At 45.7% G+C, this 15,134-nt stretch overlaps 1 protein-coding gene across 2 annotated transcripts in view; it reads right to left on the minus strand.

The window, feature by feature from the left end:
* Nucleotides 1-15,134, minus strand: part of LMBRD2 (LMBR1 domain containing 2) — a 440,257-nt gene that overhangs the window by 303,236 nt on the left and 121,887 nt on the right. For both annotated transcript variants that reach the window (XM_085631040.1, XM_085631037.1), the window contains exon 7: nucleotides 14,677-14,751. In XM_085631040.1, the coding sequence (XP_085487166.1) occupies nucleotides 14,677-14,751 (75 nt within the window). The remainder of the gene's footprint in view (nucleotides 1-14,676; nucleotides 14,752-15,134) is intronic.

Raw genomic sequence — 15,134 nt, forward strand, 5'->3', positions numbered from 1 at the left:
GGTGAGATGCTGTTGAACAATATTTGACTCATTGAAGCCATACAGTCTAAGATATATTCAAAGAGGTATCAGGTAGTATTAGCAGCTTTGCCTTATCCCTGGTGTCATAAGAGAAACTTAATATTAAAACTATATGGGCTAAAGTGCAATCAGAGGATTAAAAGCTATGTGTGCCAACATGATGGCGATGATTTTTAAGAACCTCGTCTTTGTCTAACATCATGCTACAGGCAAGGTTGGCTACATCATCTGGGCACTGACCTCACAGGGGCAATTAAGTACCTTGCAGTTTAGTAAAAGAAGTGGACTAAAGAGCGTCCACATCCTGCCACATGCAGAGTGTGAAATCATTATAGTGACGGTTTTAGCAGAATTAACTTTGACCTAATATGATAAGTACATTTTAACATGATTTGTCTTACTGTGTCCATATGGACCAAAGTGTATACAAAGAGATAATGCTGTATGTGCATTCGCAATAGTGATTTAGCAGCATCATTGTTGGCCTGGCATCACTGGTGCAAATAAACTTGTTTTGGAACTATACAAGCTAAAGTGCATTTAAAGAAATGTAAGAGGTGTGTCCAATCATGTTAGTGAGGATATTAGCACAACATTTTGTAGTCCCAGCTCGTGCTACAGGCGAGTCCCGGCCATTAGATTTACTTATTAAAAATTACATACGATGGTGCCTCAGTTTCTTTCTTATTATAGCAAAGAACTTCGAGATTCTTGATATGCCCATTGGAATCGTGCATGTGTAGACATGGTGAACAGCCTCCTTACATGTTCAAATGCCTTGCTGCAAAAAATGTTGCCTCAATGAGAGGCGCCTTTGTGGCAGCAGTTCTGTGCAGCAGCTCAGTAGATGAATTACTGATTTCGTAGACTTAGTACACAATCTACACTGCTGTGGGATTGGCAGTGACACTTCTCAATGTGTTCTAAATGCGGAGGATGCCAAAGTCAGGAGTCTTGCATTCAAGACGTTCATAAAGGCATGGCTCCCTTGGGCGGTTTTGATGTATGGCTGACAGGCCATATCCACATGGTGTTGTAGAGTCCTGGGGTCCTCGAGATCTACCTAATCATGTACAAGTCTTGCTTTTTCAAAAGGACCCTTCCTTGTTTCTTTAAAATGCACTTTAGGATTAGCAGGTAATGGGATTGCTATGACATATTTAATGAGAATTAATGTTGTATAGCAAGGATATGAGTAGTGGCACAAGTATTAATTGTTGTAGTTACCGGGTGATGATCACTTTCTGTTCTTGCCGGGATCTTATATTCAACACATCTCCTTCGCAGGTAACGACTCACAAAGATGTAGTCCAAAGTTGAGATATTTCTGTATGACAGTTGCCGTGTACTCCTGGACGTGTCTTGTTGATCGCATGTGTGGAGATCGAGTTCCTTAATGCAAGCCTTTAAGAGGTGGTGATTAGCCTCCTTCTGGTCGCCCTATATCTGTCCTAAATTACATGTGTTGAAATTGCCTGCCAGAATGATCTCATGGATTGTACACTGGTAAGAAATTTTCAGCATTGCCTCACAAGCTTCCATGCCAATCTTTTTTTGCTCTTTTCGTAGGTTGATAAATATATTCAATACTATTTGTGAAAAGATTTGCCCTCTGATTCTAGGCCACAGAGTTCAAATGTTCGCAAGTCGTTACTGGGAGTTTTTATCTCTTTTACATTAAGCTGAAAGTTGAGTTTTACAAATGTGGATAACTCAGTAGGCCTTCCAAAAAGATTTCAGGGCAGTTTTGTGGAATGCATAATAGCCTTTTTTCTCTCTATGAGGCTGGCTAGTCCTGCAGCGTTCCTGCTGATCCCTTCGATACTGTCCTTAACCCTATTTTCATTTAATTTCACAACGCTAGGAGTGGTGCTATTCCTTTGAAGTAAAGGCTGCTGATAGCCGTGCCCAGTTAGGTTGCTCATCTGATGGGTGGGTGTCATTTGCATGATTAGCTAAAGTACTTTCACCGAGTGTTTGTCAATTGGACTGTTATTTTTCTCTTCCATGAGGGGATCAATGGCTGTTTAGTGCCTCGCAGGATGCCACTTCCTCTGCTAGTTTCCGGAATATTACTTTATTTGATAATCGTGTGAACACAAGGGGAAAAGTTTTTGTCATTGGCTCATTAAAGAGTATGCCTCATGCGTCAAAGTATTTGCTTTTCTTTAATACGTTTTTTACATCACCAATGTTCCTCCATTCTGTTACTGTCGATTCCTTGAGACTACTTCAAGTGCACATTTTAAATTGCACTGGCATTAGTTGCTCCGATGTGAGGTATGCTAAAGCTGGAATGATTTTTAGTAAGCGTAGAACATTTGTTCTATTCAATATGTCATAGTCCCCTCGTGTGGAGTACTCAGGAGTAAATATTAAGTTTCCTGTAATGGGAAGTGAACAAAAGTGTTCGCCTTCAATTGGCACTGTGGGGCCATTGTCTCAATGGCTTTCCACATATACAGCCTCACGGGCGGTATGTTCCTCCGTGGGCTTGGTGTAGCGAGTGTCGTTAGTGTTTGCAAAGCTTTCTGCCTTCCAATTAGTACTGCGCCCCTGCTGTGCAATGACCTGTGGGGGATCCTTGCCAAGGTTAATACCGCCCCGTTGGTTGGTGGTTCTACTAGTCTGACATTGTTTGGTCTTTGGTTGCTATCCACCTTTCTACTTAGGGGAGGTTTCCTGGTTTTTGTTTTCCTGCAGGTGCTCCTGAACAGCTTCCGTTGAGGTTACCATAATAGGTCCAGCACCCCTTGTCTGGTGGATTATGCTAGCAGTTCTACCACAGATACACCCCTACTCTACCCCTGTCGCAATTTCTGATTAATCTTGTGTACTGGACTTGTGTGTTGCAACTGAGATTTAACTTTTACTCTTGGCATCAGTCACTGATTTCGGTTAGAAAATGGGATACAATACAAATTTCATTCAGTTTTTTGTCTTGGCTCTGCTTTTCAATGTTTAAAATCACTAGTTTGGTCTCAGTTTTGCTGGATCTTACGTTTCCTGTATTGACTGCACTGATTTGTATCTCTTGAGTCTTTACTTTGATTTCCACAGTTTTTTCTTCTCTCGATGGGAGAAGGGGTTTTGTCACTTTTCCACCTCCTGGGGGTCTCTGTGTGCAATATTTCTAGTGAATTTTCATTTGCATTCTCTCCTGTGCTCATGATGTCTATTTGGTCTTTTTGTTGAGCATTAAGTTGTTTTGAGCCAACAGTTGCATGAGGTCCACTTGAACCTCTAATTTATGTGACTGCCATATCAGAGCTTGGACTGTGGCTAGCAGGGAGGAATTAATGGTGTTGCGAATCATATCTGGTAAGTGATCATGTTCCTTCTGCAAGCTTGTTTGTTCATTGGATTGTGTGGGGCTAGTTCCTTGCTCCCCTCTTTTTAAGTTATATGCCTCATAGTCCAGCCCTGCGGCATTGCCAGGTCTTGGTGGTTCCTGGTTGGAGAGTCTGGAGGACCCAGAGATTATTAACGGAGATGATCCGATAAGGGTCTGATTAGCAAAGTTGGGCAGGGACCATGGTCTCTCTTTACAGTTGTCTAATGGGCTAGAGCTTGCCAGTGTATCCCTGTCCAGGCCCCTGGACCATTGGGTCTGGGTTGAATTGATGATAAGGCAATTGGTGTGTTTGAGTCACAATACTCCGTCCCTTGGGGGAACCTCCCCTGTTTTAATTATTTGACTCTTCGGAGTGGAAGAAAGCCTTTTTAAAGGCCTTGGGTTTAGTGACTTCCGTGTAAGTTGAGGAAAGCTCTATGAGCTCCATATCCTCCTGTTCATGCCATAATTGTGGGCAAGATCTTAAGGCCCTTTAAGTAGTCGTGTCTATTGGACTAATTGACTTCTCCATCGGTGTTCTTTCATCCGGTGCCTGCATGTGGCTGGCTAAGGGTGAAGAGATTGCAGATATTTCCATCTATTGTATCCCTTGGATTGCTAGAGCTTTACTGCCTTTTAATACATTTGGAAAGGCTGCCCTGGTGCTAGTAAAGTATTTATGGATGGTATTGTGTCTTCTCATAGTGGAGCCTGACCAGCTTACCTTGGCACCTAAATCGCTCGACCTTTCTGCTTCATGATTTGGTTTGTCCTGGGTCTGCCCTGGGGGCAGCTTGTTTGCCTGTGCCCAGTAGGGACATGGGCTGATCCTGTTCACTTACTCTCTCCCCCATGGGCCCAGCCCTGTGATTGACCAGCTTTCTTTTTGCCTTTTTCCTGATATCGCGGGGCTCAGACATTTTATGGGAGAGCTTCCAGCTCAGAGCGCACGTTGAAGTCCAGTCTCGTAATTGCCACTCCAAGAAGCGCAGTGCCGACCGTGCCACTGCAACTGCCTTTGGCTCTGTTAATTTCACGGGTACAACCACATACTTAGTCGAAGCAGCCGCTGGCTCCCTCTCTACCAATCATGTTAGCTTTCGTCCTTAATAATCTTTGACCAGTTGGTCTTTTAATCTGTATTCACAATATACGCTCAATGTTCGGGCTGCCTCGTGCAAAAAGCTAATGGTCCATTACATGGCAATGGGAGTTGGAGGGGGGGGAGAGGATGTAGAACACTGCCTGCTGCCTCACCTAGCCAAGCCCCTCTAACTCTGTTACTCGATCACCTGATCAGCGTCCGTCTGTACAACCAATACAGAACTAGCAAATAACTGAATATCCGTTGTAGTCAGAAGATTAACAAGCATTTGCACCGCAATCTGTCTCGCCTTTTGGACCTTATAAGCAGTGCTTAGTTTGAGCCTGTGGTTTCCGATGCTGAGCACCGGCACTTAATCATGAACACCGGTGCTTGAGCACCAGTTAAGGTGACATTAATTTTGGGTAGGCAGAGGTTGATTAATTGATTTGCCTAAAATCAAATTATGTTGAGCTGACGTCGAGACGCGAACTTGGTTCACTAGAACCGAGGGCAGCAGCTCTGGCCATTATGCAACATTCTCTCCCTACTTGTAGGGAATGTTTGTTCTGTGGAGAAATGGGCTGGTTGGAGCGGCTTCCGGACAAGAGTGCTGGCACTTATTTTTAGAAATTAACCACTGCTTATAAGTGTTTAGTCATTCAATACATAACATTTTACAAACAACTTGGGGGTAGTGGGTGTAGTGTCTTTAAAGATAAATCATGGGAGACGCATGTTTCCAATATTTTAAAAGAAAAAAAAATGCCAAATTTAACTCAATGTGTTTTATTTATTATTATATACTGTAGTTCCACGGTCACTATGATGGTTTGGGGCATCAAAGCTCAAAAACAATGGGGCATGGCTTGGTGGTTCAACATGGCGGACACGCCCTAGCGAGGCTCCCGTAGCTTTGAAAAATCCTCCATTAATGCTTCGTCATTCGCATACCCCATGCGATTTAGAGGATGGGCGGAGTCCCGGGACACCCTTCTGCTACACATTGAGGGTCCTGGTTCACGCAAAACCGACACCTGGCGGACGTAGCCCAGCTCCACGGCGTGCGGCCCTGTGCGGTGAATCACACAGACGGAAGAAACACGTAGCTGGTTTATCCGGACACCAGCCGGTGTTGAACTGCAGGGGCAGCTGCGGCCCAAGAGGTGAGGCAGATTGGAGCACCGGATGGGAGTGTGAGGCCGACGACAACTGGCTTCTGTCTCAGTGGCTAGATCGAGACGCGGAGCACGGGCGCTAGAGTAGACGTGGACTGCCCAGGCCATCTGGACCAAACGCATGAGATGAGCATTTGAAGAAATCTCAGCAGCCATTTCGGGCCGCATCAAAGATCGAGCCAAGCTGTCTGGAGGCCTGAAGTGGGAGTGAGCTCTCCCCCTAAATACTGCATGGGGGTAAAGAGCTTGGCAACCCTGAAGTACGTGCCCCCCCACCCCCCAATTGTAGGGGATTTGAGACCTGCCGGCTTGTGAGGATCCCCAGAGGCCCACCTGACACTGGCTACATAGACAGCCATGTGCAGACAACAGAGACGGTTGGGCAGCAACCGAGTGAGAGGCGGTGGCGGCCGTGACTTAGGTCCTCTCGTCTCCTCTCCTGGCTGGCGATCCTGGGGTGTGGTGAGCTTGGACCTTGGACCGCTGCACTGTTCTTGCACGCTCACTGAGACACCTGGCTGGAGGTGGAGCTTGGATTTCCGCTCCCTCCTGGGTGCCCATTGATACCATGCGGTCATTTTGGATGGCCTGCCCTGCGGATACACAGGGATCTAGAGATGTGGATCGGCGCCCGCTAGGGGAGGTGGGGAGCCCAGCGCACAGAAGCTGTCGAACTAGGTTTGATGCGGTTTGTGGGCGCGGTGCCCTCCCCTGGCAGCTCCCCCCCACCCACCAGGAGGCCCTTCAAGAACAGTAACCGGCGATATCAACTTGTGTACATTGTGATCTGTTGGGGCATACCTGGCATCTAGACAACTTCTCATTCCTCACCCGCACAAAACGGCCAAAGATAAGCCGTCTGGCTTGTCATCCAAGCAAAGAACGATGGATAAATATACAGGGGCAGTGGCTTGGGCGCCGGTCTTGGATCACCAGGAGGCTGACATGCCGAATAACGTAGCACTGCTGGCGGCAATCACACAGTCCCGAGAGACGCTCAAGGCCAGAATTGGCGCCGTTGGCTCTGATGTCATGCTGCTTCGACAGGATCTCCGAAACGCTGTGCAACGCATCACTGAATCAGTATCCTGGATCTCAACGGTCGAGGACATAGTGAGTACACTCCAGAAAAAAGTGTCCACCTTAGAGACACTTTCGAAGGGCCTAGCGACAAGAGAGGAAGACGCGGCGCGCCCGCAGGAACAGTCTCCACTAGGTTGGCTTCCCTGAAGTCATCAGTGTGGAAGACTTCCTTGTCAAGTGGCTCACGGAGTGGCTCATACCTGGCAAGGTCTCCCCATGTTTTATAATCGAGCGCGCACATCGGGCGCTGCTGCAGAAGCTACCACCGGGCGCCCGCCCCGAGACCAAAAATAGCGCGGCTTCTCAATTACAAAGACAGAGATGTGATTTTGCAGCAAGCCAGATTGAAAACAACCCTTACATTTGCGTCTCAACATATTATGATTTTTCGGGACTATACTAAGCTTGTACAGCAGCGCAGACAGTCATTTGTGGAGGCTAAGGCTTGTCTTTGTGGCCTTAAGATGCATTATTCCCTACTGTTCCCGGCTCGCTTGAGAGTGGCCTAACAGTCACGGACACACTCCTTTGAGTCACCGGAGGAGGTGTTCCGCTGGACAGACGAAGTTGTGAAACTTAAGCCTCATACGCCTCCCAGATTCGACTCAGACTCCTCATCTGGGGGGCCTGGGTGTGGATCTCTTGGAGCTGTGGGCAAGCAGGGTCACTAGTCTCACTCCAATAAAAGATCTAAAACCCGCAATTCCCATAGGCGGCAGACAGATTAACAGCTGGAACCTGCAGTATCGTAACCAATGCACCGCATAGAAATGCATAAAACGTAGTACAATTTGGATGACAAGAACAATTGGGCTACAACTATACATATGTTTCTCTGCCAATCGACTTTACTATGCGCAGGGGTCTCTTATTGGGGATCCATTGGCTAACTGTTGTTTCTACTCCTCATTGTGGGTCGGGACACATTATGTCGCGATAGATACTTCAATGTTTGAGGTGTTGGGGAGGGGGGTCAGTTGAGGGTTTAATGGGAAGTTTGTCTTGTTTTAGTGCCAAAACCACATGCTGCACACTTGATCTCCGGGATGATCAAGCCTCCCAGATAGATACATTCCTTTATATGCCCCAATGCCAGACATGATATTTAATTCGATGAGATCTGAAAGTCGTGAACTGCGAATCCTTAGTTGGAACCTCCGTGGCCTCCTTGATAAAGTTGAGCGAGGCGCTGTGCTCCGACAGGCCAAACGTTACAGAGCGGAAGTACTGCTCCTACAGGAAACCCACCCACTGGGCACTAAGACACCATGCCTGGCAAGATTTGGATTAGTGCACACCTTTCTTTTTGGGTTCACTAGCGGTCCCTGAGGCGTAGCGATCCTCATCCACCGCAGTTTTCTATTTGTCCACTGCAGGACGTGGTCTGACCCACAGGGAAGATTCATAGTAATTTCCGGCACATTGTATGGGGAACCCCTTGTTTTGGGAAGTGTATATGCTCCCTCCCCTTGCGTGGAACCTAGTGGAGCGTCTAACAACGCTCTGGCCCGAGATCCCACAGGGTCTCATAATCGTGGGAGAAGACTGGAATGATGTAATTTGCTCAGCGAAAGACAGATGGCGCAGTATGGGACGACCGACTGTGGTCTGAGAATCCAGACTGCTGCCCCCGACTCAGGGGATGGGTTGGGTGGACTCCTGGAGCGCGCTGCAACCCATAGGACACAAATACACATACTTTTCTGGGGTACATGAGTCATTCTCCCGCATATACTCCATATTTATATCCACAACCCACACACACAGACTAAAGTCTGCCGGTATCCTACCCCAGGGCTTGTCTGATCACTCACCAGTCTCTTTACAATTGTCTTTAGACCCTAGGCGCTCCCTATTCCGGTGGCGGCTCTCGCCATGGCTGCTGCAAGATGAGCAATATAGGCTACATATCCACACATCAATCACTGACTTTTATTCCTGTAACACAGGCACAGTTGAATCCCTGACAATTCTATGGGAAGCTATGAAACCCACACTCAGGGGGGTAGACATTGCTTTTGCGCTGCGAGGTGTCGACAGAGAAGAGAAGCTCCTGCAGACTGAAGCCCAGCTGATTGACTTAGTGTGTAGAAGCAGAGAGGAAGATGCGGGCATTGCGCACAGACAGCTGCTCAATACACAGCAAACATACACCAGTGAGCTCCTGGATGAAGATCGACTGTTAGATAGCTACCCGTAGCTGGATTTACCAGTGGGGTGACAAATCTAGCGCCCTACTACACCGCTTATGCCAACAGACACCCGGCCAACAGACCCTCCCGGGTATACATGGCCCAGACAGTGAGGTACTCACAGATAAATAGATTGAGGCTAGCTTCGCCATCTATTTTATAGATCTATATGCACCCCAGGAGACCCTGTCCAAAGATACCATTCACAAGTTCATCAAAGACCTACCCCAGCGGACTCTCTCTGACACTGTACAGGAGGCCCTTAACGCCCTACTGTTGATAGAGGAGTTACAAAAAGCATTAATGGATATGCGCTCGGGCAGAGCACCCGGCCCAAATGGCTTACATTGCGAGTTGTCCCAAAAACAAAAACAGTCACAATTGATGGATCCATATCTCGCGGCTCTCAATACCACCGTGGAGGACGGCTGCCTTCCACCGGACTGGCGACACGCGGAGGCCGCCAGAACAATATTTGTCATATCGCCCGATTTCTCTTTTAAACGTAAAATCTAAACTCCTGGCTAAAGCAATTGCCAATCGCTAAGTTCCACATATTACTGATCCAACCCGACCAGGCCGGCTTCATGGCCCGTCGGGCCACACGACATAATATTCGTCGTAGACCGATTTGAGGGATCGGCTGCACTCCTCCTCGCAGATATTGATAAGGCCTTTGATTTGCTCAGCTGGACCTACCTCTTAGCTTTGCTCAGACACCTGAATATTGGCCCACTCCTGCTAACTTTAATACGCCTATTATATACAGATATCACAGCATCAGACCGTGTGGCAGACTTCACTTCGTGAAGCTTTATCATTGGGTGGGGAACCCGTGAGGTATGTCCCCTTTCTTCATATCTATTCGTGCTGGCCATGGAGCCCTTGGCGGTGTGGGTGAGGGTAGATGCTCGGATTTATGGCTTTGCATGGTCGCGTGAGGTTTCGGACCACATAGCGCTCTATATTGATGACGTGTTGTTTTTCCTTTAGCAACCCAATAGACCTGGCCCGCGCCTGCTCAGAATCATGCAAATATTTCATGAAACTTCGGGACTCTACATGAATCGGAGCAAAATTTGTGGCCTCTGCGTGGAGGTGATCAGCTGGGCGGTTGGTCACAGGAGGGGACGGTGGTTCCTAATGGCTTCAAATATCTGGGGGTGTTCCTGTCAGCCTCTCAGTCTCTCTCCTGGGACAGAAATTTGGCCCCATTGTGGACACAGACAGGAGACCAGGTGCCCTTGTGACTCATCTACCGATATCCCTGTTTGGCAGATCTGCCATATTTAAAATGATCTTGTTGCCCCGCCTGCTGTACCAGCTCAACAACCACCCATACCAGATACAGCTGTCATGGTTCCGGCAGCTTAATGCAATCCTTGCCCTGTTCCTTTGGAGGGTGGCACAGCGCAAGACCGGCTTCCAGTCCACATATTGCGGCAGCATTGCTAGCCAGGATGTTCAGGCATATGATGCAGCCTCACATCTTCTCATCCTTAATGACTGGTGGTATGGCAATAGAGGAGACCCAGCATATGCAGTCGAACATTGGTTGATGGGAGCCAGGCCACTGCATATGGTCCTTTTTTCTGGTCGGACACTTTGGGAGCTGCCACCTGCGACCAAAACGTTTTTTATGAACTGGAAGCGAGCACTTCGCACAATGGGATGGTGGGATAAATTGACAAGAGAAACCCCTCTGTGGCTTAATGGCCTGCTGCCTGAACTGGCGCATGTAACCAGATTTCGGGGTTGGGAGGCTATTGGGATTGATACAGTGGGAGCAGTCAGGTATGGTCTTCCTTTCAGGAACTCCAGACAGAATACGCTATGCCCCGTTCACAATTCTACAGGTACTTCCAATTCGGCATGCCTTTTCCCCGTACCTAGCACAACAAGCGGATATACCGGACTTCAATTCCATAGAAGCCAACGTTTTTATGGGAGAGCTGGGTGATCATAAAATAACCCAAATATATTGTACACTATTAGATAATAGCCCTACTACACTAAATAAAACTCGGGACGCGTGGCAGCTGGATCTGGGTCCCCTAGATGAGGATGATTGGGTGGAGGCGGTGGAATCCCCGCGCAGTGCGGCGACTGCGGCCTGCTTGAGACTTTTCCAATAAAAATATCTACATCGGGTTTACTTCACCAGACACAAGCTCTGGCGTGCTGAACTGGTCACCTCCCCTCATTGTCTGTGTTGCGGGGCCGCCGAAGGTACCTTTTTCCATACGGTATGGCAGTGCACGACTCTATCGAGGATCTGGAGGGTGGTGACCACATGCCTATCGGAAGTCCTGGGATGGGCTATCCCATTGTCACCACGATTGAACATGCTCCACATCACTGAGGGGGTGGACGGCAACAGATACAAGCACCACCTGTTATTTCTTGCCCTTACGTTAGCTAAACGCGATATTGCCAGAGCATGGAAAGATGAGTCTTCGCCATCTGTTGCAATTTGGGAAAAAGGCCTAGATTTTTCTATGGGTCTGGAAACACTCGTCTTTAAGGAACGGGGCTACCCCCAGAAACATTTTAAAATATGGATGAGGTGGGCGGAATACAGAGGGATTTATTTAGAACCTATTCCTTCCATTTCTGCTATGGAGAAATTACCGGGATGATCGTATTATGCTGAGATTTAGATGTGATCATATTTGTTGTCAAAATGGTTGGCTCAGACCTATTTATACCAGACTTACTTGCTTTCACTGCAAGGTTAATATGGTACTATTATTTGTTCTTAAAAGTTATTGTCAATTACGTTTATTTTATAAACAATGTTATAGTAATATTAAAAATGTTGAAATCAGTATTATCGTCAATTACTGTACAGGCTGCCAACAATAATATTAAGTTGTGGGGATAAAAAAGCTCAAAAACAATTATACATTTTATGAACCAAACATCACCTAAAGGTACTGCAGCAACACAAAGAATACAAGTCATGATTTTTTTATTTGACCTGGCCCCATATTCAACATGTCAAGATGCAACGCATGAACAGGCATGGGAAGACACATCTATCATTATTGCACCTGGATAGGTATTTGAATTTAAAAAGGAAATCAAAGTTAAGTTTTTTTTACAATGCATGCCTCAGATGCACATGTTTCTGAGAATGCTCAAAATATATATCGCTCATCCTTTCTAATAATAAAATGGCTAAGTTTGCTTTCAATAAACAAGTGAAATAAAAAATGAATCCAGATAAAGAACTGCTGGGTGTTTAACACGCTTCTAATACTACGGTTATTTCTGGCACCATGATACAGATCAGAATAAAGTTTCCGCAGTTTCTGTACACCTACATTACAGCTGGGTACAAAACGTTAGAAGTCGGTTCCTAAATTTTCTAATAAACTTCAAAGACTACGGATCGAAATAAAAATATGCTGTAAAGACTTTTAGACAGCCGCCTAGCCTCGGCTGAAGAAGGAAAACAACATGCTATCTGGTCCCTGGTAACTGTATCAGACCTCAGTAAAGGCAGACTGATCCGGAGGGAAATCTGGAGATTGTGCAACCCAAGCCAGACCTTTGAAGGGTTGTAAAGCTGGGGCAGCTCTGACACAGGCCTGTCAGCCTTTCAGAGACACATGCCTATGGGTCTCCCTGGTGGGTAGCTGACTGGAGCCCAGCCCAACCAGCATGTCTTCTGCATCAACCTTTTGCAAACTCTCCACTTTTCCCTCCAGACTAGTCTACCAATGTGTGACTGATCCAGCTTCAGCCATACCAACCTGTCAGAGGCACTATGCCACAAAATGACTAATTACCCTGCCGGCCACTCCCCCATTAAACTTGTGACGGACTCAGAACTATCCCTGCTAGAACATCAGAGGCACCCTGTTACAGAATCTCGACATTCCCTTACATAAACGTACGCCTCTGCTCCCCAGGCCGTGTGTTCAGCATTAAGACATCATCAGCTGTTATAAACTGCTTCAGTCAGCAAGCCAGACAACAATCGCCACAGCCCGGGCCCGGCCTCCTCGGCTTGGTCACCATGCCCGGGCCGGTTGATAATGACAACCCTGTGTCTGAAGTCTGCGTGGCTGTTGTGGGCGTTTCCATAGCAATCATTTTGGGAGGGATAAGGGGTGGGGAGAGAGTGTGCAGCCAATCAGTGAGCGCTTTTCCACTGTAATCTCCCTGCAAGCTTCCGACTTGGGAGCAGGGGTTGGTGTTCGAGCCTCGGTGTCGGCTCAATATTTTGTAAATGTCTGTACATTTTTTTAAATTAATTATTGTCCGCTCTGCCTGTGCTATATAAATGCACAAATGTAATACAAAAAAAGCAATGATTGCAGCCAACGTAAGTTTACAAATATAATTGAAAACGTGATCCCAGCGATCTTGGGGTGGCGGGGGTGTGCTAGTACTGTTGTGGGAGGAATGAGGGGTGGGGAGAGAGGGCACAGGGAGATAAAACATAAGAATTATAATTTAAAGTAAACCCAAAAAATGTTTGCAATGCAATCGTTCTCGCATTTAAATGCGAGACCTATGGCACTGCAAATAAGCGGTCGCAATTGTCCCGGCTGTTTGGAAAGTGAAAGCGTGTACGGAGCGCTGAATGGAAGCAAAGCACGTCGTCTAGCCTGAAGTAGAAGAAACTCAATAAAGCAAATAGTGCTTACAAGACTAAATAACACGTACCTTGTGACAACCGAAGTAAAGGGGCCAGGAGCAATGGGAGGTTACAAATGAAGACAAAGCGGTACTAGGGAGGGACTAACAAGCCTATTAAGGAATCAGAAGCCAGCATTTACGAAGGACAAAGACACAAGCCAATTAAAAATGTGGGTGGAGAGTGGGCAGGGCTTCTCTTCCAGACTTTACTACAGCAGTCTCGCAGAACAGTGCATGCACGCTGACTCAGGTTCGACCTAAATATGGTCACAAACTAGTAGTTTCGCAAGTGGGGCAGAAATTGAACTGTTTCTAGCGTAGACTAAATTCCAAAACTAAAAATATATAAATCATTCTCATGTGACATGCTTTAATAGCTTTCTGAAATATAGTCTAGTTGAATAATCTTTAGATACTGTTTCTGTTTTTTGTTGTGTGATATCTATATCGGAGTTTCTACATGGCAAGGGCACTAGACCCAATGCCCAGATGAAAGACAATATACAAAATCTGAATCTATAACAGTACACAGCACCGCAGTCCTGGCTAATAGAATAATGCAAGCGATTGTCAGGATATCTGTTTCCACAGTCCTTCCTCATGGTGATAATGTTGTTAACATGAAGATAAAAGTTTAATTTTGCCATTGTGGTGGATATCCAGTCCTCTACACATTTAGCTAGCTCTTTAGTTCATATTCCTTTTTAAACGTATGCTGAACAAAACTTTCAGCTATTTCTTCCTCTATCCATCGCTCTTCAGAAGAAACATTTCTGTAATAAAACTGCATTTGTATATTTTGTTTAATTTAGTCATTTTATTAATGCTGTGAAAGCTGTAATTTATATTATATTTCTGTTATTTTTTTCAGGCAAAAGATCTAATTGGTGGATTTCTCAATCAAAGAAATTGGTTTTGTCTGGGTCCTGCCATTGACAGATTTAATTTTCTTTTAAAGTATTCATCCTAAAAGAAATATATAATTGGTACTATTTTGTAAAAAATAATGGTAAAACTCACTTGTCAGGATGTTTTATGTGTGGGAAAAAATCCCTCTATAGGAACCCTAGATCCAATAATAGCTGTAGTGCCTCAATTAACAAAAAGAACATGCTCAAGTTAGAGTTTAATTACCTTTCTCAATATTGTATCAATGCATTTTCTCAAAGGGTGATTGTACTTGATGCTTTCATTCACTTTACGAACTTCCTGCGAAACAAAAATGTAAGACTGTTAAATGAAAGTACTTATATGAGAGTTCTTTTGAAAATGAGAGTTAGTTCAAATTTTCGACGCCTCTTCAGGGGTAGTAAGCACTATATAAATGGAATTTAAATATTCCAGTACAAATATCAACTGTTGCAATCTCACTAGTCACAAAATTAAAACTACTCCAGTGAACTACACTCTCCCCTATTGTACAACTAAGGTTCATAAAATTACAAATAAAAAACATTTTTCATGGAGATCACTTTTGAACATCCGCTGGTGGAAAAGGCTAATAAGATATCACAGGGACAAAATAACGTGCAAAGTTCTCGGAAAGGATATGACGGGCTCAGATATATTTTACAGTGAGTCCCCTGTAGATA

This window comes from Triturus cristatus, chromosome 2_1 (assembly GCF_964204655.1).
Source record: "Triturus cristatus chromosome 2_1, aTriCri1.1, whole genome shotgun sequence".
NCBI lineage: Eukaryota > Metazoa > Chordata > Amphibia > Caudata > Salamandridae > Triturus > Triturus cristatus.